This window comes from Amblyomma maculatum, chromosome 1, assembly GCF_055883805.1.
Source record: "Amblyomma maculatum isolate TAMU_Amacu chromosome 1, ASM5588380v1, whole genome shotgun sequence".
Taxonomy (NCBI): domain Eukaryota; kingdom Metazoa; phylum Arthropoda; class Arachnida; order Ixodida; family Ixodidae; genus Amblyomma; species Amblyomma maculatum.
Window position 1 is genome coordinate 432,364,523 of NC_139344.1, and position 25,361 is coordinate 432,389,883.

General features: G+C 41.9%; 1 protein-coding gene across 1 annotated transcript in view; it reads left to right on the forward strand.

Moving 5' to 3' along the window:
* LOC146209405 (uncharacterized) overlaps positions 1 to 14,591 on the forward strand; it is a 33,719-nt gene extending 19,128 nt beyond the window's left edge. Inside the window, exon 4 of the mRNA XM_084587404.1 lies at positions 14,303 to 14,591. Coding sequence (XP_084443530.1) covers positions 14,303 to 14,443 — 141 coding nt within the window. The 3' untranslated portion in view covers positions 14,444 to 14,591. The remainder of the gene's footprint in view (positions 1 to 14,302) is intronic.
* The last annotated feature ends 10,770 nt before the right edge of the window (positions 14,592 to 25,361 follow it).

Sequence of the window (25,361 nt, forward strand, 5' to 3'; positions counted from 1 at the left end):
ACTACTACGGTGAGAAATACGGCTAAGCCTGTTGTGGTACCGTATATGCATAAGGTTGCGCACCACGTGAAGAAAGTGGCGAACAGACATGGCGTGCCGGTGGTGTTCTCCGCTCCGAAGAAGATGGCGGAGCTGTCCTCACGCATTTCGCGTGTTGGAAAACCAGTGGTTGTGAGAAAAAACATGCTAAGCGGTTTGTCGACTGCTGCATGGGGGTCGTATATGAGATCCCGCTGACCTGTGGGAAGGCCTACATTGGCCAGACCGGGCGCTGTATTAATGATCGAGCAGGGGATCATTTGCGGTCTTTAAGGAGTGGAGGGACAAATTTGGCAACGCATTGCGCGAACTGCACTGCGTGCGAGCTGCGGCTGGCTGACATTAAGATTCTGGGCAGAGGCCGTGATAAGACAGCGCGTGAGCTTTTGGAGGCATTCCATATCGGGAAAAGGGGAGATAGGTGTGTCAGCGATACGTCGGTGCGGCTCTGGAAGGCAGAGATCAGTTTTCTTGATCGTGTTGTGTGATATTCCTCGATCATGTTTTGTAATATTCCTTATTTTGACTGTCTTTATGTTATTGTTATGTACTGCGCATGAACCCTTTTCAGCATATATTTGCTGCAAATAAACCAGATGAGAGTTAGCGCGTGTCCTGTGTCTTCTTCTCTTGTGTGTGTCTTCCTGTGCGCTTTATCTTCTGTCAAGTTTCTTTAGGATATCTAGCGTTGTTGGAGTCGTCGTCATTGTGAGCTGCAACTTATCCATGGCTCTTGCAGATAGTAGTTTGTCGCTGATATGGTCAACTACTCTTTGGTTAATCCCTTTCGAGATGTCGCAAATGCATATGACAAGGCAGGCGCTGCCAACGAGGGGTTCTTCATTGAAATGGGAGTCGAATCTCCAAGGACTCTGAAGAGAAATAAGACACACCGCTCCCATGCCACACATGTTCATTAATGTGGTAGGGAATTAAGCCTTACTTTTTATGTATCAATATCAGCTGGTATCTTAGAGAGATGGTTAACGATAGTATTCTAATGAACAGGTCGGGAGTATCAGCCTAAGTGGTGACTGTTCACCAGAGTAGCAGAGTCCATGTACGGGAGGAAGGTTCCGCAACGAGGGCTAACGACAGCAGCCACTAACGACACCCTGAAATGTGCACTAGAGCTAATTTTTTACATCTTTTTATTGCAGAAAATCAATCTCAATGTTTATACGATTCTAATCGGCCTTGTGAGACTCCTTTATGTGATTGATGTTGCAACAAAAATCATATAAAGCGTAGTGACTTCCTCAAGTTATTGAAGTCGCTGCAGAGGACAAGAGTAGTCGCCCAATGCACAGAGCTCTTTCAGACACCTGTGTGGCGTTTCTCATTCTGCAATAAGTGGTGTAATGTCGTAAACTTAGTCCACTTGAACTGGACTCCTTGTTTACGGTTATATATTCTCTGAAGCACAAATATCTTGACGTTCTATAAAAACCACTTCACATTTGTGTCCAAAAACTATATTCACGGTTACTTGGACATAATCACATATTAAACAAGTTTCATTGTCTACAGGCCTGCTGAGGCCATCTCAAGGAATGAGACATCGCGCCTGCATTTTGTTTCGTATATTTAATTATCAGCTATGTTGTCTGCCATTTAAGCCTATTTATTCATAGAAGCTATGAAACAAAACAAAAGTGAAAACTATTTTTCAGGGCTTTGTGTATTGGATCCATCAAGGTGGAGCAAAGTGCTTCTCAAATAGTTTTCGTCTTCTTTTGTTTAGTCCCTAAATTGTGGTTTAATAGAAAAAAAAAAGCAGTTTTGTTAGTTTGGCAGGTGAAGCTTGCAAGTCACTCTAGTCGTCCCTTTCCCACCGCTCAGCAAAGTGAAAGCAGTCTGCATACTGCCTTTACAGAGCACCCCTTTTTCCATTTGTTGGCTTCTAAGCGATGCAGAGCAAGGTACTTTGTGCAGGTCAGGGAGATGGAATTGACAATGGCTGCATAACATTTTCAAAGAAGTGTGTCTTGATTACACCTACAGTCCATGCATAGCTTTCTGATGTCGCGCAGCAACCATCAGTGACAGTTACTCTATCTCATAAGTATATGCGGCAAGGTGAATGGCTTTGAACAAGGCAAGGTGAGATGCAGTGACCACAAGATGGTAAGATATCGAAATTATCTAGATTTCAGGAGGGCACGAAAAAGATTAGTAACAGAGAAGTCTATCAAGGAATTAGGGTTGAAGCTAGGGCGTAAGAATTCAGAATCTCGCTACAGAATAGATATCCAGGTTTGACCGATGTCGACGACCTTAGTGCAGAAGCCATGAAAGGTACCTTCAGATTTATCATTATTGAGTGCTCAGTAGAATTAGGAGGTAGGGTAGTCAGAGAGGATACTAATATATTATCTAAGCAGACGAATGATTTGAATAAGACACACTAAAGCATGAAAGCTTCCAACCCGACAGACAGGACAGTACTGTCAGAGGTAGTAAAGGTGATAAGGTGCAATGCGTCCGACGTAAGTACAACATTGAGAAATTCTAGCATCCTCTAAAACCGGGGCAGCCTTAAAACGCTAAAAAGGAAATAGGGTATAGGCAAACATCTGATATCTGTGCTATGGGACAAGGCAGACAGTGTCATCATGATAATGGACAGGGCAGCCAAAGTAACAGAGGATTTCTATACTGATCCATTGTAATCGAAAACGACAATAATGATATTGGCCAGTGACGAAACACGAGGTTGAGAAAGCTTTAGAAACTACGAGAAAGGGGAAAGAAGCTGGAGTGAATCTTGTAACTACAGATTTTGTGAAGTACTGTAGGATATCGTGGCAGGAAAATTGGCCACCCAGTTACGCAATGCCTGGTGTCATCGACGGTACTGGAATAACGGAAGAACGCTAACATTTTCTTTATTGATAACGGAACACTTAGGACTCGAAATACTACTTGAGAACTTGAAATACTGCTTGACTGAAGTATAAGGACAACCTTATACTTGAATCAAGCAACAGATCAAGCAGGTTTTCGAAATGAGTACTCTATTATCTATCATAAAGAACCCACCAACTAAACAACAAAAACCTTAGAATATCACCAGCCCTTAAAACAGCATTCATTGATTACGAGTAAGCATTTACCTCGGTAGAAACCTCGGCAGTGAAGCAGGAATTGTGAAATAAGGGTGTAGAAGAGCGGTATGTGAAAATACTGGAAGATATTTACAGCTAGCATAGTTCTGCATAAAGAAGGTTACAAAAAATTCTTAAATACAGGTGCTAGGCAAGGAGACACGACCTACAAGTACTATTCACAGCTTGCTCAGAGGAAATATTTAAAACCATGGAATGAGAGAAGGTAAGGATAAGGTTGGTGGAGAATACCTAATCTCTAAATTGCTGATGAAACTCGCTTGCTAAATAACTGTGGAGATAAATTTCAATGAATAATTGATGTCCTAGACAGGGCAAGCAGAACGGTATACCTGAAAACCAATATGCAGAAGACTAAGGTAATGCTCAGCACCCTCTTGAAGGAACAGCAGTTTACTGTAGGTACAGAAGTGGTGGTAAGAGTAGGTGAACATGTATAATTAGGACCGATAGTAGCCGCAGATCCGTATCTGCAAAGGGAAAACACTAGGAGAATAAGATTGACATGTATCTTCTCATTTAGGCCAGAAACCTACCGGTATCACTCAACAGGAAGGTATACAACAGCTGCATCTTACCTGTACTCACCTGTGGGGCTGAAACTTGGAGATTAAAGAAAAGGGGTGTATTTAAGTGGAGGACAATGCAGAGGGCTATGCAACTAAAAATTTCAAGTATAATGTTTAGAAATAGGAAGCGTGCAGGGTGGGTCAGCGAAATAACTCGAAATAATGATATTCTGGTGCAAACCAAGTATAAATGGGCAAGGCCCGGGCATATAATGCGAAGAGAGGATGGCCGGTGGTCATTTAGGGTAACGAATTGGATTCCAAGGGAACGAAAGCGTAGCAGGGGCGGACGAAAGTGAGGGGTGAGGGAGGCAGATGCGGTCAAGAAGTTCGCAGGGGTGAATTGGATGCAGCTAGCACAGGACCTGGTTAATTGGAGGAATACGGGATGGGCCTTCTCTCGCAGTGGGTTTAGTCCGGCTGATTATGAACAAGCCAAGCTGGGCGTAGATGCTAGTTTCAGTGCCCGGCTGACATATTGTCAGGATTGGTTTCATTTTATGCACTGTACATCGCAATTACCCTCAAGGGGGAAATGTTATGCCGCCATGGAGGCACTACGATTGTAATTACACTGACTGTGCAAATATTCTTTTTCAATACGAATCAACTAAGATAAGTTGAAAATGCCTTCGAATATCGCTTTAATATCGAATATCTGATCATCACTAAATGCAAGCATTCGTGCTCTTGTCTAGTTCGAAATACACATTGTATTGTTATGGAGAGCCATGACCGTTAACCCAGACTGCCTTGTGTACCAGAGCGGGAAATACAGTACCTACCACCTAACTGCACACACTTCAGCGTCGTCGTCTCTCAATTCAAACCCCCAAATCTTCGTTACAGTATTATCAAATCAACTTAATGTAGAATCGCACATACGTGCAACCCTACTGTAACATCTAATACTAGTTTGACATTTTATAGAGAATTTCATAATGGAATCTTTCTACAGTATGGTACTACAGAACACCAGGTGGACCTGTCATACTGTTGTTGCATACACTGAACGTTCGGTGATTTGCCATCAATGAACTAGTAGAAATGTCCGAATTAACCGAAGCTCTGAGTTAATGAATGCATTTAAAGAAGTCCTGAGAACTTTGCATTATACTAATTTATATAATGAATACCTGCACGACGTTTGTCGTGCGTTTGAGATAAGAATGGTATTCTTTAGATTCATTATTTGCTTTGTATTATAAGCACTACCGGCAAGGACTTTAGAAGGGACGCACTTTTCACAAAATGCTCTCGTGGCATTTTGAGGATGCTGCACAGCATATATCCAACGCGTTTATTCCCTTCAAGGAGGTTAGGTGTCCCTATTTGTTTCCATATTTTGCGAATGAATACTACACTTATCACTTTGCAATTTGAAGACGCGTAAACAAATCTATGCAAAGTATATCAATTTCTTTACCTTAGGAAAAGCTACCAAAAACTTAATATGTTTTGGAGATGAATGTGAATATCGTTTTTATCAAATGATCTGAGACTTATGCACACAATGATTTAAAATAAATTTGTCCTATCCTTTTTCAAATATTAACTATGGCAAAAGGTACAGAACACGGCGTATTGAATTTTTGTGTCAAATGTTATGTTCGCGATATAATATTTTTGACTGTGGTACGTTCACTAATTTCCCAGAACGGAAAGTATCCAATAAAATCTGTTCACGAATTCGAAATCTGGAGAGCTGTCAGAAAAGTAATTATAAGAAAAATTAACTTTTAAAGCTGTACGAATTGTGATATTTCTAAATGTTATAAATACGTGTATCGAAATAAATATCCCAATGTCGCATCGAATACCCAATAGCTGATCAGCAAAAAAAAAGGAAACCAAATATAGATTTTCTTTATTATTTCGGAGTTCACACGATGTTCGCGAATAAAATTGTGCTAGAGTTGCAGCAAAGTGCACTGAAAATTTCAGTGTAACTTTCATTCGGAGCACCACATACCGGTTTTTGTGCAAGGACTGCTCAACACAGTAACCAGAAATAATTACGATAAGTAACATAGATATCAACTAAAGATATAGAGAGACAGGCGAGCCGATAAAATGTCCTCATTAACCGAAAGCTCGAATTATCAAGTGCCTGAAGAAACGGCAAAATACTTTTTGCATCACGAGATTTTATCTCATGAACTTATGCGCGATAGCTGTATGCATTTAGACGAAAGGTGAGTGAGAACGACGTTTTTTCCTCGTTTAGTCAAGTGCTTCACTTTGCTCATACTGTCGGAAAGGCTCTCTTCACAAAGCAGCCTCGTCGGGTTTAACGGACGCTGCACCGCACAGTCGAGCGGGAAGCATTGCGGTGAAGTGTGCAGTTCGGTTAAAGTTTGGCGAATCCAAAACTTTTCGGCATATTCAGCAATTTTTGAGTAGCCAGAAAATTCCAATAGTTTTTTGAATACGAATCAATATTGATATTATTTCATTGTCCTTCAAAATCTCGAACATTCTAACTCTGAAAAAAATTTGGATGCGCAACGGTGGCTCACTGTTGAGTGCTCGACCACTCGGCAAAGCACTGGCGTTTGATCCCAGGCCATGCTGGCCGCGTTTCAAGGTGCCCTCGTACTGTGCAATATCAGTACATGTTGAAGACCCTCGGTTGTATCCGGAGCCCACCAATCTGGCGTTCCATGTTGGTAGAGGTGGTGTGGAAATATTAGCCTCATAAACGAAACTTGCACACCAGACTTCTAATTTCATTTTCGCGGCATTCAAAATCGACACGTAAGCGCAAGACGTAGATGTGGCTTTGCAACAATGGTCTTCCTGTGCCTGCCCATAATTTCGCTATTTTATGATTGCATTCGTGCCATCTTTGAAAACCTGGAATTGAGCTGGTGTATCTCTAAACGTAGCCATGTGCCTCTCAGAGGTATGGTGGAATACAAGAGGAGGATGTGCAAAGCCTCAAGAGACAAGGTGGCACGTGTCCATAGCATGGTGATCATTGGCATACTTTCACTATGCCCTGAAGTGTTCTTAAAACTTGTAGAACGTACTTCCTCGTCCCGATTCCGGCAGTTCAAAGTTTTATGGTGGTTTTCTTCGTTCCTTTTCTTGTTTCGCTGAACTGTACTTTTCATATTCATAAAAAGTGACGTAAATAATTATTTTGAAGGGATTTTTCTTGTGAAAACAGTGTTTTCGCGAAACCATTTCATACCAGTTATTTTCCCCGGTCCCCTCTCTTTATTTGACAGTTTCCTCTGAGATGTATTCTATTTTCTATGTCAGGAACCAATGTTGTAGGTGATAACTAACAATCAACGTCGCAGTATCTTCTACTTGCTTAGAGGAATGTGGTGCAAATGAGGTAGCACCGAGTGAAAAATAACTTACAGCCTGCCTAACTAGAACATGTGTACTCTTGTGCAAATGTGAGAGTTAAACCAGACGTTCTGCAAAAAAAATAATGTTCCTGTCGTGTACAAATGGAACTCGTATAGAGACAGTGGTCGAATCCGCACTGAGAAGTGACCTCGAAAGTTTGAGGCATGTCTACTTGCGAGTGACATCCAAAAGCGTCTATGTTATTTTGCAGTATCATTAGTGCTGCAAATATATGCTCAGAATGATTGCATACAGTTGAGGAAAGCAGCAGCTGCCCGCATACACTTCTGAAATGAAGGAATGACAGAGGGAGCAGGGGAACGTTAAAACATACAGTGTAAAAATTTGTGAAATGTTTCTAATTATATCATGAATCTGTGTGCAATCTGGTGTATGACCGAATAAAATAACAGTTATGCTCACGCCTGCCTCTCACTTTCGTAAATGAGAGATGCCTGTAGGCAACGTTCATGCATCGCTGATAAGAACCGAACAATTTATGGCACGCGTATGCAGCGGTACCCAGGTAGCACAGAATGTGGGGCCCCAGTAGGTCCGATGTAGGCAAGTGGGGCTGGGGCAACTATCATAAAACCTGCATCGGTCCCCGATGGGGCAAAAGTGGGCAAGCCCCATTTGGGCTTGCCCCTGCTCCTCCCGCATGGGTCCCATAGCGGCGTTTCTTGGGCTACTGCAGAGCACATTCCTGCATCCAGACCACAAGGGTCCCTTGCCGGATATTTGAGGGCAATCCAACCTAAATGTGGGCTTTTTATGGGAAAGCCCTCATAGATCCGAAATGAGGCGGCCCCATTAAATCTTTGTGGGACCAACATCGGCCGTAGTGGGGCAAGAAAACGGACATACCCACATGCTGCCCCAATCGGCCCCTTGTAGGTTACTTGAGGGCAGGTGAAATATGAATAAGGGCTCAATTTGGGCAAGCCCTCGTGAAGCTCAAATGAGGCAGCCTTAGCTAAACCGCTTTAGGTCCCACATAGGCTGTAATGGGGCTGGAAGGCGGGCGTACCCGCATAGTACCAAAATCGGTCCTTTGTGGGGACTTTGAAGACCCGTGCAACAGCAGGTGGGCTCTAGGTTCAGAAACAACGTCCAGCCGAATTGGGGCTGCCCACATAAAACTGCTTTATATCCCACATGTGCCGTAATGGGGCTGGAAGGCGGGAGGGCCCGCATGATACCAAAATTGGTCCCTTGTGGGCAATTTGAAGGCACGTGCAACAGCAAGTGGGCTTTAGGTTCAAAACCAACACCCAGAACAATTGGGGCTGCCCACACAAAACCGCTGTAGGTCCCACATCGGCCGTAATGGGGCTGGAAGGCATGCGTGCAATTGCGTAATCATTGTTTCCAACCTTTATTTGCATTAGATGTTGCCCTAAATTACTATTATAGATGATTTGTATAACAGTTGTTGCCATGTTTAGTCGATTAGAAATGTACACGCCTTTAGCTCTCGCACTCATACAAATTGCGCTACAAATACTAAAACAAACTGATTGCTAACTGTTGCCTCTTATGTGGTTGCTTTGGACAGCCTGCAACTCCCAGCACAATATTACTGTTCACAACACACATCTCCATAGCCTGAACAAGATGTACATGAAGTCATTTCGGCTAGATGAATGTTATGAATTATTGTAAAATTTAATATTGTGGCTGTTTCGAAAGTGCAGACATGTATAAAATAATTACTTATTATGTGCATAAATATTGATTGGAAAAACTTGGACTAGGGTTTTCCATCAATTTCCTACGTCGGACCCCTATGAGAATAATGTGGGCAAGCCCAAGTGTGGCTGGCGATATAGAACCCGCATTGGTCCTATGTCATTATCTGAGGGGCTAACTGAAATTAAAAAAAAATGTTCCTCCAAAGCGGCTGCCAAATCGGTCCAAAGTAGGACCATCGCGGGGAGTTGGCGGGATGTGCCCTTTTAACAATGCCGGAAAAGTGTGGGGAGCCCCGCAAGGGCTGCCTGCATCGGCCTCTAGTGGGGCCCATTGGGGCTTTGTCGACAGCCCCCTTCGGGCCTACGTCGGCCCCTCTTGCAGCACCCACATTGAGCCCACCGGGGCTGTCCTGCATTACCTACATCGGGCCCACCGGGGCCCACCCTTCATAGCCCACTTTGTGCTACCTGGGTAGTCTCTGATAATGCTAAGAACAAGATTCATATAGCTCTCATGGTCAGGTGTAGAAGTTACCATTAGAAACCCAGAGAAGTGGAAGCAGAGATAATGGCCTTCAAAGAAAATTGGAGGATGAGCAAGAGTGAATGATTTGTTGGTCTGTGTGTTCCAAGGGCTTCTTGTTCACTTCAAGTTTGCTTCTTTTTGTACCCTTAAATTTATGAAATTAGCTTCGTAGTTCTCGTCACACATTCTGTATTAACGACGTTCAGATTGACATAGGGCCACCCCAGTCTTTTGTTCATACTGAGGTAAATAAAGATTCAGGGTTTGGGCCTTCATGTAGAGGGTTTTTTACGGAGTGGAACCAGTTCTCGTGAGCAGTATAAAAAACAATAAACACGTTGCCGGATTTTCGGGATGCTCTGGCTGCTACAACGACTATCGAAAACTTAATGTCAGACTGAAATTTGACAGGGACCACCGATGAAATGAAAAAAGTCGAAGTCGCTTGCAATTAATTTGCGGGCTAAGAAAAGCTCATAAATGCAAAGGACCTTCCTACAACCTTTTAAGCGGCAGGTACGCTGTTCTTGATGTGACACAGCTCAGGTGCACTGGGTGGTTGTGGGTTTGAAATTTTGGAGTGTTTCCATTCCATAAAACACCTAGCAGGGCATGCCACTAGAAGAAGGAAACAAAATTTCAAAGAGACCTTTCTATTGAAGATAACCTGTTATAGAAATACCTTGGGTGCGAAACAGAAGGCTATAAACCAGCATGATGGGGCTACGCCCCCCTTGGCAGCTGAAGACACGCAACCACGTAACATAACAGCAATGTGGAGTACAATTAACATCTTGACGTTGCACGATAATATGACATCAGGTTTGAATACCGGTTCAAAAAAACAGGTTATATTAATTAGTAGAAGAGTGCGAGTATTCAAAATGTTGAATACAAATAAACATCTTTGCCGTTCAAATTGGTTTAGAAAAACTTATAATTTGAATTTTTCGAATGCTTAAAAACTTCTGAACACAGTGACACTTTTTTGAAATCACCATAGTTTCACAACACTGCCCCTTTCACCGTAATGCTTTACCGCGTTGGCTGTCCCGTGGATCTCGTCAAAAAGTGATTGCGCGTTTTGTGAAGACAGCCTGCCTTCCAGCAATGTGCACAAAGTGAAGCACTTGAGGAAACCGAGAAAAACATTGTTCTTACTCAGGTTTCATCTTAAATGCAAACAGCCATCGTGCAGGTATTATCAGTTAAATTACGGAGATGCAAGTAGTTTTCGACAGTTCTGCCAGTTTTCGGTTCGTTCGTTAATCCAAGCTTTTGGTTAAATCGCAGATTTTTTTTTGGTCTGTTCAAGGCCTTGTATAGAGCGTTTACTGCATTGAGCAGATGTATGAAGGTTCAAACCGGATCATGTAGGTCTATCCTATAGAAAAAAATTATAAAAATGAATAATGCTTTGGTTTTGAGTCGTTTTACGTCACAGCGACCCAGGCTATATAGATGCCATAGTGGAAACATGCATGCTGAATTTTCACGAGGTTAGTACCTCTATATGTCATTCTAGTTTATTGTTACTCGCAAATGTCATGTGAAGTTTGAAATAAACAAGTTGGACAATATTTGCGCTTCTTGATTTTTCATTCTTTCATTTAGTGATCAGATATTAAAAACTCACTTCAATAGCGAAATGCAATTTTTTCATAAATTTGTATTTTATTGATATTTCAAAATGTATATATTAATACATCTTTAACAAAATATTTTAAGCAACCTTTAGAGAATGTGAACATTGCAATGATTGTGTGAAGGTAAACGTCAGGATGAAAATGGGATCCAACAAAAACGGCAGGGCAATAGCTCTTACCTAAAACAATGCGAGCATTTGGCTATTTGCTGCATGGGTGTGGTGTTGAGATGAATATTTCTTGATATTTCTTCAAAAGATATTTGTTCACCATATGTCCTGCGCCAGTGCGGTCTCGGAATTGAGTTGTTTTTAAGAATATACCATGGAAGTGTCGCAACATATTTTTCGAATGTATTCTTTGTTTTGTACTGGATATACATTTGCAGGTTAACTTATCTATTTATGAACAGCAATATTCTACTATATTTTCTTATGCAAGAACTAGATTTCCTGTTGCTTGCACGGCTCATATTTTCAGGGAAAGAGAACAAAGTGAGTTACAATAAATATCGCGGACTGCGATAACAAGCATAACAAAATTGTTAGGATGCTTTTTCCACTCCAGAAGGAATATATATTATTTAGGAATATCGAAGTTCTTTCAAAGGCTGCTTAAAAAGGTATGAAGTGATCCATCAATGAAAGGTTTCCTAAAATATCACTCCGAGAAAGCTACCGGCAAATGATATTGCACAATAGTAACTTACTCAAAATTTAAGCATGAGTTAGCTTGGTCGATGTTTTTTTTCTTTTTTTCAAGTTTCAAGTTTCTTTATTTCATACATACATACATACAAAAAATGGATACAGTAAGAGTTGTACAGAAGGAGGTCCCGTAGTATAAGACTGTCGGGGGGACCTCCCAGAACAAAGCAAGTGAGGTAGAAATGTAACAAAAAATAGGAAGCAGTGTAACATGTAAAAAGTATAAAAGTACAATCTAATAAACAACGTTTAGAATATATGAGAATAAAGATACAGATACAGAATATACAGATCATCAACTTCAGTGCATGGAACAGACAAAACAGCACATTCAAAAGTGAACTATAACGGTGGAAGAAAATGAAATATGTAACATGTTTATTAAATATTGTTTCATGCGGAAATGGAATGAGTGAACAGTATGCGATGCTTTATTTTCTGGAGGTAAAAAATTCCAGTAGGATATGCCGGCAAACAAGGTAGTAAATTTTCCGTAATTAGTCCTGACTTTTGGCAATAGAAGATTATTGCGCTGTTTATACCTGGTAGGATTAGTATTTACAAGCTGGTTGGTAATGCCATCAATATGAGCATGATGACATATTAGTTTATACATAATCATGGAAAATTTTAGGCTGAATAAATGTTGAAGTGGAAGTATGTTCAAACTGTGGTACAGTGGCAGAGAGTGTGATTGGAATGAGCTGAATGACGTGAGTATGATGGCTTGAATCTGGAGGCGTTGAAGTCTTTCAATATGCGTGTAATATGGTTTTCCCCAGCAAGACAAACAGTAGTTAAAGTGACTATGGATGTAGGCATAATATAAGGAGCGTATTTTGTAAGGTTAAAAATATTCACGGGTTTTTATTATGATGTGAATGCCGAACGAAACTTTATGCATGAGCGGTTGAACATGGTGATGGAACTTTAATTGCTTGTCGAGAACTACGCCCAGAATCTTGGAAGTTTCTGAGATAGGCAGTTATGATTATCAATCGTTATTCTAGGAAGAACATTTATGAAAGCGAAAGGAGAATGAAATAGCACAATGGTTGTTTTTTGAAGATTTAATTGTAACTAGCTGTTTTTTCACCGCGTTTTAATATGATTAAGGTCTGTGTTAAGCATATGTTGAAGTGTGTCGATGGTGTGTGTCCGCATATAACATGCAATTTGTATGATTTAGTCCAACGGGCAGGTCATTAATGAACATTGAAAAGAGCAGAGGGCCAAGTATCGATCCTTGCGGAACATTTTTGTTTACAGTCTGAATGGTAGAAAAAGTATTATATTCAAGAACTACGTGAGATCGATTGCTTAAATAACTGCGGTGAAACTCGAGTGGTGGGCCGGAGATTCCAAATGATTCTAGTTTATGATCAAGAATGTGATGGTTAATTGAGTCGAAAGCTTTTGTTTGATCAATAAAATGTCTCCAACAATTGAACCGTTATCAATGGCTCGCTTCACACTTTCAAGAACATTTATGAGGGCTAATTCGGTAGAATAGCCTGGTCGGAATCCAAATTGGTGAGGAGCTAAAAGATTAAATGTGCTTAGGTAATTCATTGGCCGTTTTCCGCTTGGCTAAAAAACTAAATATGTTTAGTTGTATTGGTGTTTGAATGAAGCTTGCTAGAAGCCTACGAGTTCTCTTTTGGTCTTGGTCATTGCTCCGTGCTGAGTGTAGAAGCTTTCTTAACAATGACAACATCCTGTGTAGCGTATGTACTAAAAAAAATGGTAAAAAAAAATGGGACGCCTAGGCTCTGTGTTTCAGGGTGGTATGAAATACAAGTATTAATGAATCCCATCTGCCGGCTCCCCTTCTGGGAACTCCTTCACGTAGATGCACATTTGCTACCCGCATAATCAGTACAACTTGTTTCTTGTGTTATCTCACACATACTACTCATAGGTTTCAGGCTTAACATATCACATTATGTGAAGGACTACAAAATTCGTTATAACAAAGCCTTATGAACGTGCCAGCAGGGCATAGTAGTAGTGTGTCGGAGTAGTGTATCGGTCCTGAAAGATTTCATTCCCGTATCGCCCTTAAGTCTTGAAGGACAAGTGTGTTGGTAGCACCTTCCTACCCATTTCATGCGGCCTTGTGACATCAGGGTACGCAGCGGCCAATCAGTGCCTCTCCATGTCGCCTACCGTCTACCACCACCCGAGGGATCTTTGCGATGTTTTTCTCATATTACAGGTGTCGAGAGGATTGTTTTAGAAAACGTTTAGTTTAGGTTTAGAGGGTTTAACATCGCAAAGCGACACAGGCTATGAGAGATGCTGTAGTCGAGGGCTCCAGAAATTTCCACCACCTGCGATTCTTTAACTTGCACTGACATCGCACAGCAGACGTCTGCAAAAAAAAAAAAAAAAGCGGCCGCCGAGGCCGGGGTTCATTCATGCATCCTTGGGCATAGTCCCGGAACGCCTTAACCACTGCGCTACCACGACGGGGTTTTAGAAAAGGGTCTTGAATGTGCATAGTGTCATGTGTGCGCTGCAGGAGTGATGTGGGGAAACGAAACTCATACACGCTTACTGATATACGCGTGACTGTTCTGCAAATACTTATTCGCTTTATTGTTTTGTGTGCACTGCTCTCCTTCCAGGAGGAGCTGCCTGCTGATCCAGGATCGGACTCCCTATCTCCAGTTGTGGAGCACGAAAAGCATATCAGTGCAGAACGTGATTCATCCTGTCTGGACCCAGGGATGGCTGGATCTGAAAATACAAATGATGGCTCAGTGTAGCTGCCATGCAGCTTGACTTGCCGCCATTGGTTTTGTTTTTGTGCTACCAGGATACTAGAATGCAATTATTTAGCAATTGCTTTTACTCTTTCTGGGTAACTACTTGCTTGAACTTTGACTTCAACTTTACCTTCCAAATCAATTCATAATATTGAAGAAGTAGTCCCAATCTTTCCATCAACAATTTTCTCTGAGATAATTTGCACAGAAATAGTGTGTAGGAAATACGGCATGTGTTCACATACCCCACCTGAATAATTGTTTCTCCTATACTCATTCAGATGTGTTGATGTCATGTGCGACTTGCAAGCACTTTGATATTGTCACTGGGTTTTTCATTTCTAGAGATTAGAACTCATGAGCAGTCTTAAATGAGAGTCAGAACGAATTAAAATGAGGCAAGAAAGGAATGTACTGCAATAATTTTATGCGCTACATGACTTCAAACATTTTATGTCACAGCCATCCTCCAGCTATTAGAACACACAGAGTATAAAATGAGATTGAATGTTAGGTTATTTACCAGCTATCAGTAAATTCATTCCAAGTCACTGCTTGACCTTTACCCATACCATGTGTGCAAGTATCAAACGTCGAGGGATGTACGAACGGAAAATCCACTGAAGAAGAGAGGGACGAGCACAGGAATAGCGAGTCGGTAATGATAGCCACTACACAAAAAGAGGAGTCTAGTTTTCTTAGTGTACAAATCCCAGAAACGCCGCTTGAAAAATGGCGGGGAAATCCGGAAGGCCCAAATCTAAAGAGCAACCTAGCAGCGGGCAATTTATACCCACACCTGCCTATTCATCACACTGAGATGCGTCGGATGCTATTGTTAAGCTTGTCTGTAGGCATCTTAAATGATCTTTTAAGGATATAGAGGAAACAAAGGCAGCAGTGCACAGACAAGGTGGCAGTGAGCGTTTTTGTTTTGTGCCATCACCCTGTATGTGTTTCCTTGTCTTATTTTAGCTACTACTTTTTAGTGCACATTATTGTGAAATTTTCATCAAAGACAATTTCGACGGAATATCCACTCGTGTCCACCTGAAGAATGTTAGGAAAGCGAACAATTAAGGGATTAAAACACATTTTGATCAATGTCACTTGTGCGATGTGAAACTGGACCAGTGGGCACAGAAAAAGGAGGTCACTTGGCAACAAAGAAACTCAAAGATCGTTGATGAGCTGTTTCGTATATCTTTAGTCACGTCTAAATAATTAGAAATTAGAATATAGCTAACAAAGACTGTATTCGGGCTTCAAGATAAACAACGTGATTGGCCACAAATTAGGGAAGCCGAAGGTGCAAATGGAACACCTCCTGCTCCAAAAGAACGAGCGAGCTCATTTTGTCAGTTGACGAGCCAGAAAACAACAATGACCAGAAATCTAAAACTGAACGGACTTGCGTAACATATGGACATAAGTGGATGCAGCTAGCCCAGGACCGGGTTAATTCAAGAAATATGGGAAAGGCCTTCACCCTGCAGTGGGTATGGTCAGGCTGCTGCCGCTGCTATTGATGATGATTACGTAACATAAGCCACTCAAAGTGCATAAATCCGCGTCACAGAAAGGGGATGACGAATCTGCGCAACAGCCTTCGGCACGAGCCCCTTTCATGGCGACACGGTTAATGTGCGAGTATCTCGTAAGACTATAGCCTTAAATGATACCAATATAGTTTAAAGACATAACCTTTGGAATCATTTGTTCCTGATAGGTTAAATTAGGACCCACGACTTATTTTGTGTTGAAAACAAAAACGGCACTTTTATTCGCAATTAAGTTGAGTCGGAAGCCGCCCAATGAATTCTCAAAAGAATTGAGCTACGATTGCAGGCAGACATTTGGAGATTGGATATTTGATACAGCCGTGTAAAAGGCAATGGCATCTGCAGAAGCATAAGTGCGGACTTCATGATTATTTGGAATTGAGCTCGAAAGTACGTGGAAAAGCATAGGTGAGACGACTGAATCTTGAGGAACGCCCTTGGCTTGCTTGCGTCTGTCAACATTAACACTATTTATCACACAGAAAAAACTCAGGAATGCTGATACCTATGCAAGTAAATATTGTCGAAACAGAAGAATATGTAACTTATGAAAAAGTAAGTTATACTCTATACTATCGCAAGCTTTGACTATATATAATTTCATCAAAGCAGCGTGCGTTTTTGGCGCTGTACAAAGGAGACTCTCCAGGTCGGCATACACAATCCCAAAGGAACACTTTGGACGGAAACTAATTTTACAATGGCCGAGGATATTTTCTTTCTTCGCGAAGTTCGAAAAATAAGGGTCGTTCTTTCAATTACTTTTGTGCTTTCACGTTAATGAAATAGGTTTAATACTATTCATAGCGAGTGCAGAGCCATTGCTTAAGGTAAAAGATGCCTTTTACAAATTTTCGTTTTGAAGGTATTCAAGCATATTTGAGTGAATAATCTACTAGTTTCAATAAAGAGTAAGAAGAGTCTTCAAAGAGGATCTTTATTATCTTCAAAGTGAACCTATTGAGGCGAGGAGCAGCAGCTGCCAATCTCATCACTGTAGAAGAAATCGAATAAAGGGTAATCTGGGGGTCATACATAACTGAACCCATGGGCACTAGAGATACTGAGCGTAAGAAAATCGCAAATGAGAAACGAATCTGCAGTCCTCTGGCAACTATTTCAGTTGTGTTTAGTACTTCATGATCAGTCGAAACAAGAGAAAACTTTTTTGCAACTAGAATCTTATTTCACGACCGTAGATCACTTCCAAAGATCACGATCACGACCAAAGAGCACTTCTGTTGCAAATTTAAAAACCAAATAAAAATGTTCAGCCCCATACTCGCATTTTTCTCTTACAATTTGTGTTTAAAAGTAGCTGCGATGAACGTATAATCATGCCAATGTTTGGGTACTAATTGCGGAACAGCTTCGGTTATGATACAGCATTATATGCTAGTACACATGCAATGTGAAACTGATTCGAGAGTAGAGTGCAAAGTAGAAATTGTTACAGTAACAAAATACTTCAACCATGAAGACTTAGGACATAAGCGGCCAATAACACCAAAATGTTTAGTGTTATTGGTGCCACAGTCAACTCTTGACCAGTTATTAAGAGAAATGCTGGTAGTGTAGAAGTTAGTTCAAAAATATAGGTTGTGCGTTCGTCTGAAAGCAACCAAGTCAGAATTTCTGCAAAAAAGGTTGTCGTATGTAACCGGATTTCAAAGGCGCTTTTTGCAGATATCTGTATTATATAGCCCAACAATACATGATGCAAATACGGGCTGATCAGTCATCAAAATCGAGTTCCGACAAATAAATACTATAAAATCTGGAGTTGTGCTACCTTGTACACAGCAAGACAAATAAACATACAAAACACCAACCAGACAGGACTCTGGACTTTCAGACATTTGGTAAATAAATGAACATAAATCTTAGCTCCGTGGCAAAATTTTGAAGGAATATAATTAGGCCTCCTCCTTTTGACAGATGATCTTGTCGAAATGAGCAACAATTCGGTAAATGGAAATACTTGTTAGTCAAGTTTTCTGCAAATTATTTGTCTTGACAACATTTTTTTTAAATGTTGTCAAGACATATGAAGTAAATTTTTGAATCTGACAAAATAGATCGATAGTTAGACTGGAGACACACCTATGGTTGCAAATTCAGGGCAGCCACAACTACATGCCTCGAAATATTTTCCTTAAACTTGAAACCAAGCTTATAGTTTTTATATTGGCTTCGGTCGCGAAGAAGACGAGATGAACACTAGAGACCGGCTGCGCCCGAAAATGCATCAATGACTCCACCATCTCGGCGTCATTAATGATCCAATCATCACCTGACGATTTAGTATTGGAGAAGGAGAAACAGCAGCAGTTTTATTCCTGATATAATATACCAGTCAATGCAAATGATAGCCATGTGTATTGCGTCTGCATCAGATATCCAATCCATCTATATATGCCAGCAATCGTACCTGAAGTATCTTGAGAACTGATTGTGTGGCTTCCAAATCACGTCACGTCTTTGCCGTCTTCGCAAATCTCAGTTACCCTCTTCTTCCAAGCCATTTGTCAATATGATGTCGCGCAGCGCATTCCAACAAGTTCAGGTGTCCGTTTCTACTAAGGTAGTCAGAACCCCGAGTCCGTCCATCTCCAATTCATTCGAGCTTGTGCATGACCCTACGTCGTGAATCGAGCTGGTTGCAGCGGTGCGCCGTAAAAGCCCTGCATCCTTGTTCACAAGAATGGCCAGCCATTGCGGGTAACTATAACTCAGTATCGGACCTCTTGCGTCTGTGATCGCATCTGTGGCGCGTCTTCGGAATATCACTGCGCACAGCCTCTGCAGTCCCGCTAGACCAATTTTGTTTAATTTGGTATGTGGCCTACAGATCATGCATGCTACAATTCTCACAAATACGTGAGCTTGAGCAATCTCTTTCTTGCTATCCTCATGAGCATCAGGGTGGGGCACGCATTTTCGTTCTGTTTCATTCCCTTTCTTTTCAGTGATTTATTAAGGTGTACTTTCATTTTGCATCTATACACTAGCCCTCTACCACTATGTAATACAAGGCATATAGCCACAGAAATACACTAATATATTTGCGTAAAGCACGATAATTTAACATTTTAGGCGAAAGTCTTTGTCTTATGAGTGGTGTCACCTGTGTGTGTGACAGAGACTGTCACAAAGTACGTGGACAGAACATGTCCACGCGGATTGACGATATCGGCCGCCACGCATGCCAAGTGATCGGGTTTCGAATAGCACTGATGATTGGGCGAGTTCGAATGTCATTTCAAAAATAACAGTGCGAGATTATTCAAAGGCGGAAGGAAGACAAACATAGACGAGCTCTGACTTACAGCTGAAGTTTATTGCTTGGAACGTGGAAATAAATATGTCAGATTCAAAACTATAAGAAAAAAGAGGCAACCCACACTTGATCATGTACTTGACAAAGAGAATGATGCAGCATCATAGGCTACTACACATGCAGCGTTCATAGGCAAGTGCAATTCACCCCTAAGTGGTCGATTGCTGTTTGGTGACTGTCAATTATTTCCACGTTCCACGCAATAAACTTCAGCTGTAAGTCAACGCACATTTGTTTGTGTCGTCCTTCACTACTTGTCTAAGCCGTGTCATTCTTTTTGAAATTAGTTTCGAACCTAATCCATAAAGAAAATACCCGCTTCCATGAAGCACGACTGAGAGCATTATATTTTAGGAAACGTAGCGCAAAGAAGACGAAGGACAAATTGAGGGATGCACACATGAGCGCTCGTGTGTGTATCCCTCATTTTGTCCTTGTCTTCTTTGCGCTACGTTTCCTAAAATGCAAATGCACCAACTCGCCCAATTCAGCATTCTTGAGAGCAATATATTACCGCCAAGTCAATCGAACCTCTTTTAAAACTGCATGGCACAATCTCGCTCTGTAGAGTGAACGTCGTTGACTTCACGCACTTTATTCAGGGCCATTCCTTCATTTACCGTAGGTAAATACGCCCTGCACAACGCGATTTGGGTGAGTGCGGGTTAGGTTCGTGTCGAGCGTAGTGTCGAGCGAACTCGTCAGGCAACGCGGCATAACAGAAAATAAAAATAATAAACACTGAAGCCGACGCGTCTAGTGTCGCAGCAGCAGCTGCATCAATACTCAGGCTGTCAGTTTCATGCAGTGTGCTAAATGTTTTCGCCACTTTCTACCATTTTAGCAGGCGACCGCTGTTGAAAGGTTTGTTTGGCTGCATTCAAATGCATTCAAGCTCTCTTAATAGGAATCCTGTTGCCTGATATACTGCAGACCTACTGACATTCCTACATTTTCTTGCTAGCCAATCTAAAAGATCCAAGATGGTGGTTGGCTGCAGCATCACAGCCATACACCTTCAGGCAGTGGATGGCCGTAACGTTGTTAAAGGAAGGAAAGTTATAAGTTCTCCCCACAGGCCATTGTAACGGTGATGAATTGTGATTGCCCAGAGCACAGCGGAAAATCTCGTTTAGCACTGAACGACCTTAAAACACGGTCAAACCGAACAACAAATCTTGTGTCAAGCGTCTGCCGAGCTCACGAAAACAATGCCCGAGCAAAGTGGGTTCGAACCTTGTAACCTTGCGCAGCAAGAATGCAAGGGACGTCGTTGCTACAGGCCCAGCCGATCATATCGCACATTAAACGCGCATCACATTCTCGCGCCATGTAATGCAGTACCTATCGCCGTGTGAGCGAACTATTCGTGCACAAAATATTTCGTACATCCTACTCTAACTACATTAAACACCACCATTTTTTATCTCTGACTGCATAATCCTTGCCTAGGTCAGAGTAGAGGTTCTTCTCGAGACAGCTACCCTATAAGTTCCTTCGGAAATTGTACAACCTCCAGTTTCACTTAGCTTTCAATTCCCTTAATGCGTGATCTGTGTTTTTCTCGACCAATTTTCATAGTAATTACGTTGGGGTAAGTCTGTTGATGAGTGGAATTGATGAGTGGAATAGACGACCAGAAAGGGGGGCGACTGTAATATTTTAAGGCTCCCTTTCTCAAACAAACGCAGCGCCATTTAGTGGATACTGCATGCATCTAATAGTTTACTTCATTATTGTTTTCATTCTGGAGACCATCTTCGACTACAACAGCGGGCAACTGCGTACCGATGAATAAGATACTAATGTTTCCAGACCTTTATTTTGAACTAATGTCATTGCTTTTTTTTTTCATTGTATCAGTTGTCTTGGACTCAGGATTTCCGCTGACGTTTTCTTTCTTTCCCGATCGTTTTTTGTCTTCAATGTCTTTTAGATTACGCGCAAACAACTCCAACCCCGCAGCATTTAGGGTATTCACCCTGATCAGGGAGAGTATGCTGAGCAGCACCTCGTATCGTCGGCGACATGGCATCTGGAACATTAAAAGAATCACTCATCACCATCGATTTTATCGGAAATGACGCAAAATACACATGCATACCAGCAGCGAATAATAATTATTAACATTTGTTTCCGCGGCAGCCACGAATGAAGCGTCTTGAAAGTCGCCTGACAATAAGGCGCGCAGTACGGAGATTTTTTTAAAAACGCACTTCAGACTGTGCTACGTCGCCAGTTCGAGAACAGCCACGGTTCCTTATAGAATCTAAGGATTTGGGGGCCGGACTTTGAAAAAATTCCATGTACAAGCTACATACCTATTCAAGAGAAAATATTGCTTGCAGTGTAGCTTGTTATAACGAATGTTGAAAATGAAGTAATTTATTTTGCTGTAGCCTGAAGTAATTGCATTTAGCTTAAATTTGTGTCCTGTACGTATGAGTCGTTTTGATGCGATGCACTACTTCATAGGGTAACTCGGAAAACCTTAAGGTGTATGAAAAGGTTTGAAATTCAACCTTTGATCTCGGTCATTAACCTATGATATTTGAGCTTAAAGTTACTCGCCTGCGCGTTTGCTAAAAGAGCCATGATAAACTAAGAAAAACGAGCTCTTTCCCAAGCGGTACTCGATTTCACCATCTTAAACTATTACTGGCTAGTAAAGGCTGGCTGAGCAGCCTCAAAATCGGGTAGCGCCCCAACCGGTCTGCGAAGTAACCGACAGCTGGGCAAGTGAGTGGGTAGATTGTGCGGTTTCTTGAAGGTGTTCCGTCTGCTTGAATAATCATTAAAGTCAACGTTTCTCTAGCAGAAACAACGGAAATGTTTCACAGTGAACCAAAAAACAAACGCCTAGATCGCCCGCCCAGCGCGCCTTTTAACTTTTTCTTCATCCAACAGGCATGATAGACTGTGAGATCGGATGTTTGTTTGCGTCTGCGACATTAGTCCTCAAAATCCCCACGAGTTTTTCGGTTCTAGACAAACAACTACTGGTACTAAACTGATTATTAAATAACATTGACCATACACACTACCTGGCAATGTATGATCTATGGTATTGTGTGCGCTCCATCAGCCAGTAGTTTGGCCACAAAAACATTTAAACTCCTGATCCAAAAACCAGGTCTCTTTATCTTTAAGCTACATTTGAGTTAGTTGCTTGAATCTGAGTTATGTTGGACCAATATGATATGAAAACTGGTATTGTAAGCGCTGCCTTGCTACAATAAGCCCGGCAGACAGTTTGGTGTATGGAGCTCTTATTGCCACCTCCAAATCAGAATTTATTTGACCAATACCCTCGTCTTCATCGTGTAGTTTTGAGGAAAAAGCTTCACTAAACGGCAAAGGTGCAAACGCTGTGAGAGAGTACCGATTGGACAGGCAATATCTCCACAATATAAATGCTTGGAATTGCAGAGAGGTCCAAGTTGACAAGTGATTTGCTTAGTCATCATCATCAACCTGACCATGCCCTCCGCTGGGCAGTCTTCTCTTATGTACCTCTTATTAACCAGATCTTGTACCTGTACCTTGACCACAAACCTAACTTCTAAACTCTCTGCTACTCTTGCTGTCTCTTGAAATCCAGTCTGTTATCCCTAACAATCATCAATTGTCCGGCTTTCATATTACGTTCCCTGTCTGTGCCCATTTATTTTTTATTTCGCATAACTAATCCTTTATTCTCCGTTTTATTATGTTTTCTTTCTACGCTCTCTATTTAGGATTATCTGTTTTCTTGCCATAACTCGCTTTGTTACCCTCACCTGGAGGTGAATCGTCCTTTTTATTCTATATATTTCTCAACAGCAGTTCATTATTTTTAAGGGGGAAGCATTAACTAGATTTTTGCTGGGGAAACGTGGTAGATAGTGAGTAATTATTTGAGAATACCTACCCAGCGGGGATCGCCTATTTCTATCTTATCAGATATTGCATTCTCGGGATGAGCACCTGCAGTCCCCATATGCTACACACAAAAGTACTGCTTTATCGCTTTGAATGTTTTATTATCTATTGCAGAGTGCTATTTTCTACGAACAATGTGGCAGTTGTATTCTGGGCAATGATAATTGTGCGTGTTATTTTCTTTCCCTTGATTCAAGTGGTGTTTCATAGTAAAATCAAGTTATAGATGAATATTTATGGCTTCGATATGCGGATTTCAAAATTTATATATTTGGATTAGAAAACTGCTTTCAGCCTACTGAGAGTTTATCAGCAGAATTCTGATTTAATGACCATTGTGGGAACTGAAATAGCCAAAAATCTTTTTTGTCACCCTAATTTCAGTAAATGTCAAAGATGACGGCTGAATTTCTTATGCAGCTAACTCATCCCAAACGCTTCCAACAGTTTTCAACTAGCAAGAACTCCTGTAAACACATTTTGATGCTTTGTCTTCTTTGTTCAAGAAACTGTTTGCCACTCCCAAATGGAGACTGATATCTTCCATCCTGCAGAAATTTTCCATAACGCAATTGAATGTAAAAATGTGAAAATAATTTCACCAAAAAATTTTTACCTAATGGTACCGGTGCTATCAGTTATCTCTCCAGATAAGGTGAGATGATTTTACAAACAATCCCTGTGAAAATCTAATGATGCGAACATTCGCTTAAGACGACCCAGTTACGACTGCGAATGTAACAGTAGAAGATAAAGTGTGCATGCTTTAATTTAGAGTCGTCCCATCGACCACGGTTACGGCTTGATCATCCCACCGACCATGTTTATGGCTTGGTCGTCCCACCGCTGCCTACCTTTGGGTCGTGCATAGCTGATCCAACCGCTGACGCCAGTTGTTACGTGCGGCTCGCGGCTCCATCGGTAGCGTTGGCCTGGCGGCTCCCTGGCTCGGCGGACGGCATCAACGGTCCCAGCAAAGACGAGGCGTCTTCTAACGAAAAATTTACTGCAACATCATGAAGGAACGGGCAGAGAAGCTAACCCGGAGAAAATACAGACACACACACACACCTGCTGTGTAGGTCACCTCGGCGACGCCTCTAAGGTAGTGTCTGTCTCAGCGGAGTCTGCCGCTGCTTTCTATAGGCTTGCCAATTCAGAGGGAAAGGGAGAGTCCGCATGTCCCAACTAGGCGAGATGAGTCAATAGTCGGTGGTGCGAGAGAGATCTCCTCCACCTCCCGCAGACGGGCGAGGGCGACGCTCTCCCTCTCGAGCGTCGGGCTTGGCCATCGTTTGCACACTTACACATACCCACACGTGGCGCGTGGCACGGGCAGGCCGAGACGCGCTCGCGGGAGGAAGCGTTGGGCGGCCGACCGGGCGGCGTCGAAATGGCCGAAACGCTCGCTGCTTTGCCTGTTGCTACGCGGTAGCCGCGTCAGCTTGTCGGTGGCGAAACGTAACAGTGGGCGGATGAGATTAAGAAGTTCGTAGTGGTCAAGTTGATGCAGCTAGAAAAGAACCGGGTTATTTGGAGAAATATGGGACAGGCCTTCGCCCTGCAGTGAGTATTGTGGTATTGTCAGGCTGGTGATGGTGACCACTTCATCCTTGGGAAAGCTATTTGGGCACGTAATTTCATATATATTGCGAAATTACACGCAAACGAAAGAGCTCTTTGCTTACACAATGCTGGGATTCCGAAGCCATCTATCTACACAACGTAATGCTTAAAATATCACAAGGAATCCCACTTCCCAGAAATTGCAAGCACTGCTATAGCCTTAGACCTAACCAAGGCGTTTGCCACTGTAAAACAGAACCATACTGGACGTCTCTTACAAGAAGGCAGCAGAGCAGGTAACAACATAAACCATAAGAAGCACACACACACACAAGGACAACGCTTTGTTTTGTTAACTGCTCTGCTGCCTTCTTCCAAGAGATGTGTGACCAACTAGCTCAGTGTTTGACTGTAATACTGCACGTCTTATCCAATCTGGGAGTCGAGATTCGAACACATTTCTACATAGCAACTTTCCTACGAGATCGCAGAGCGGTAATCAAACTCGGCCCCATGGAGTCCACCTTCT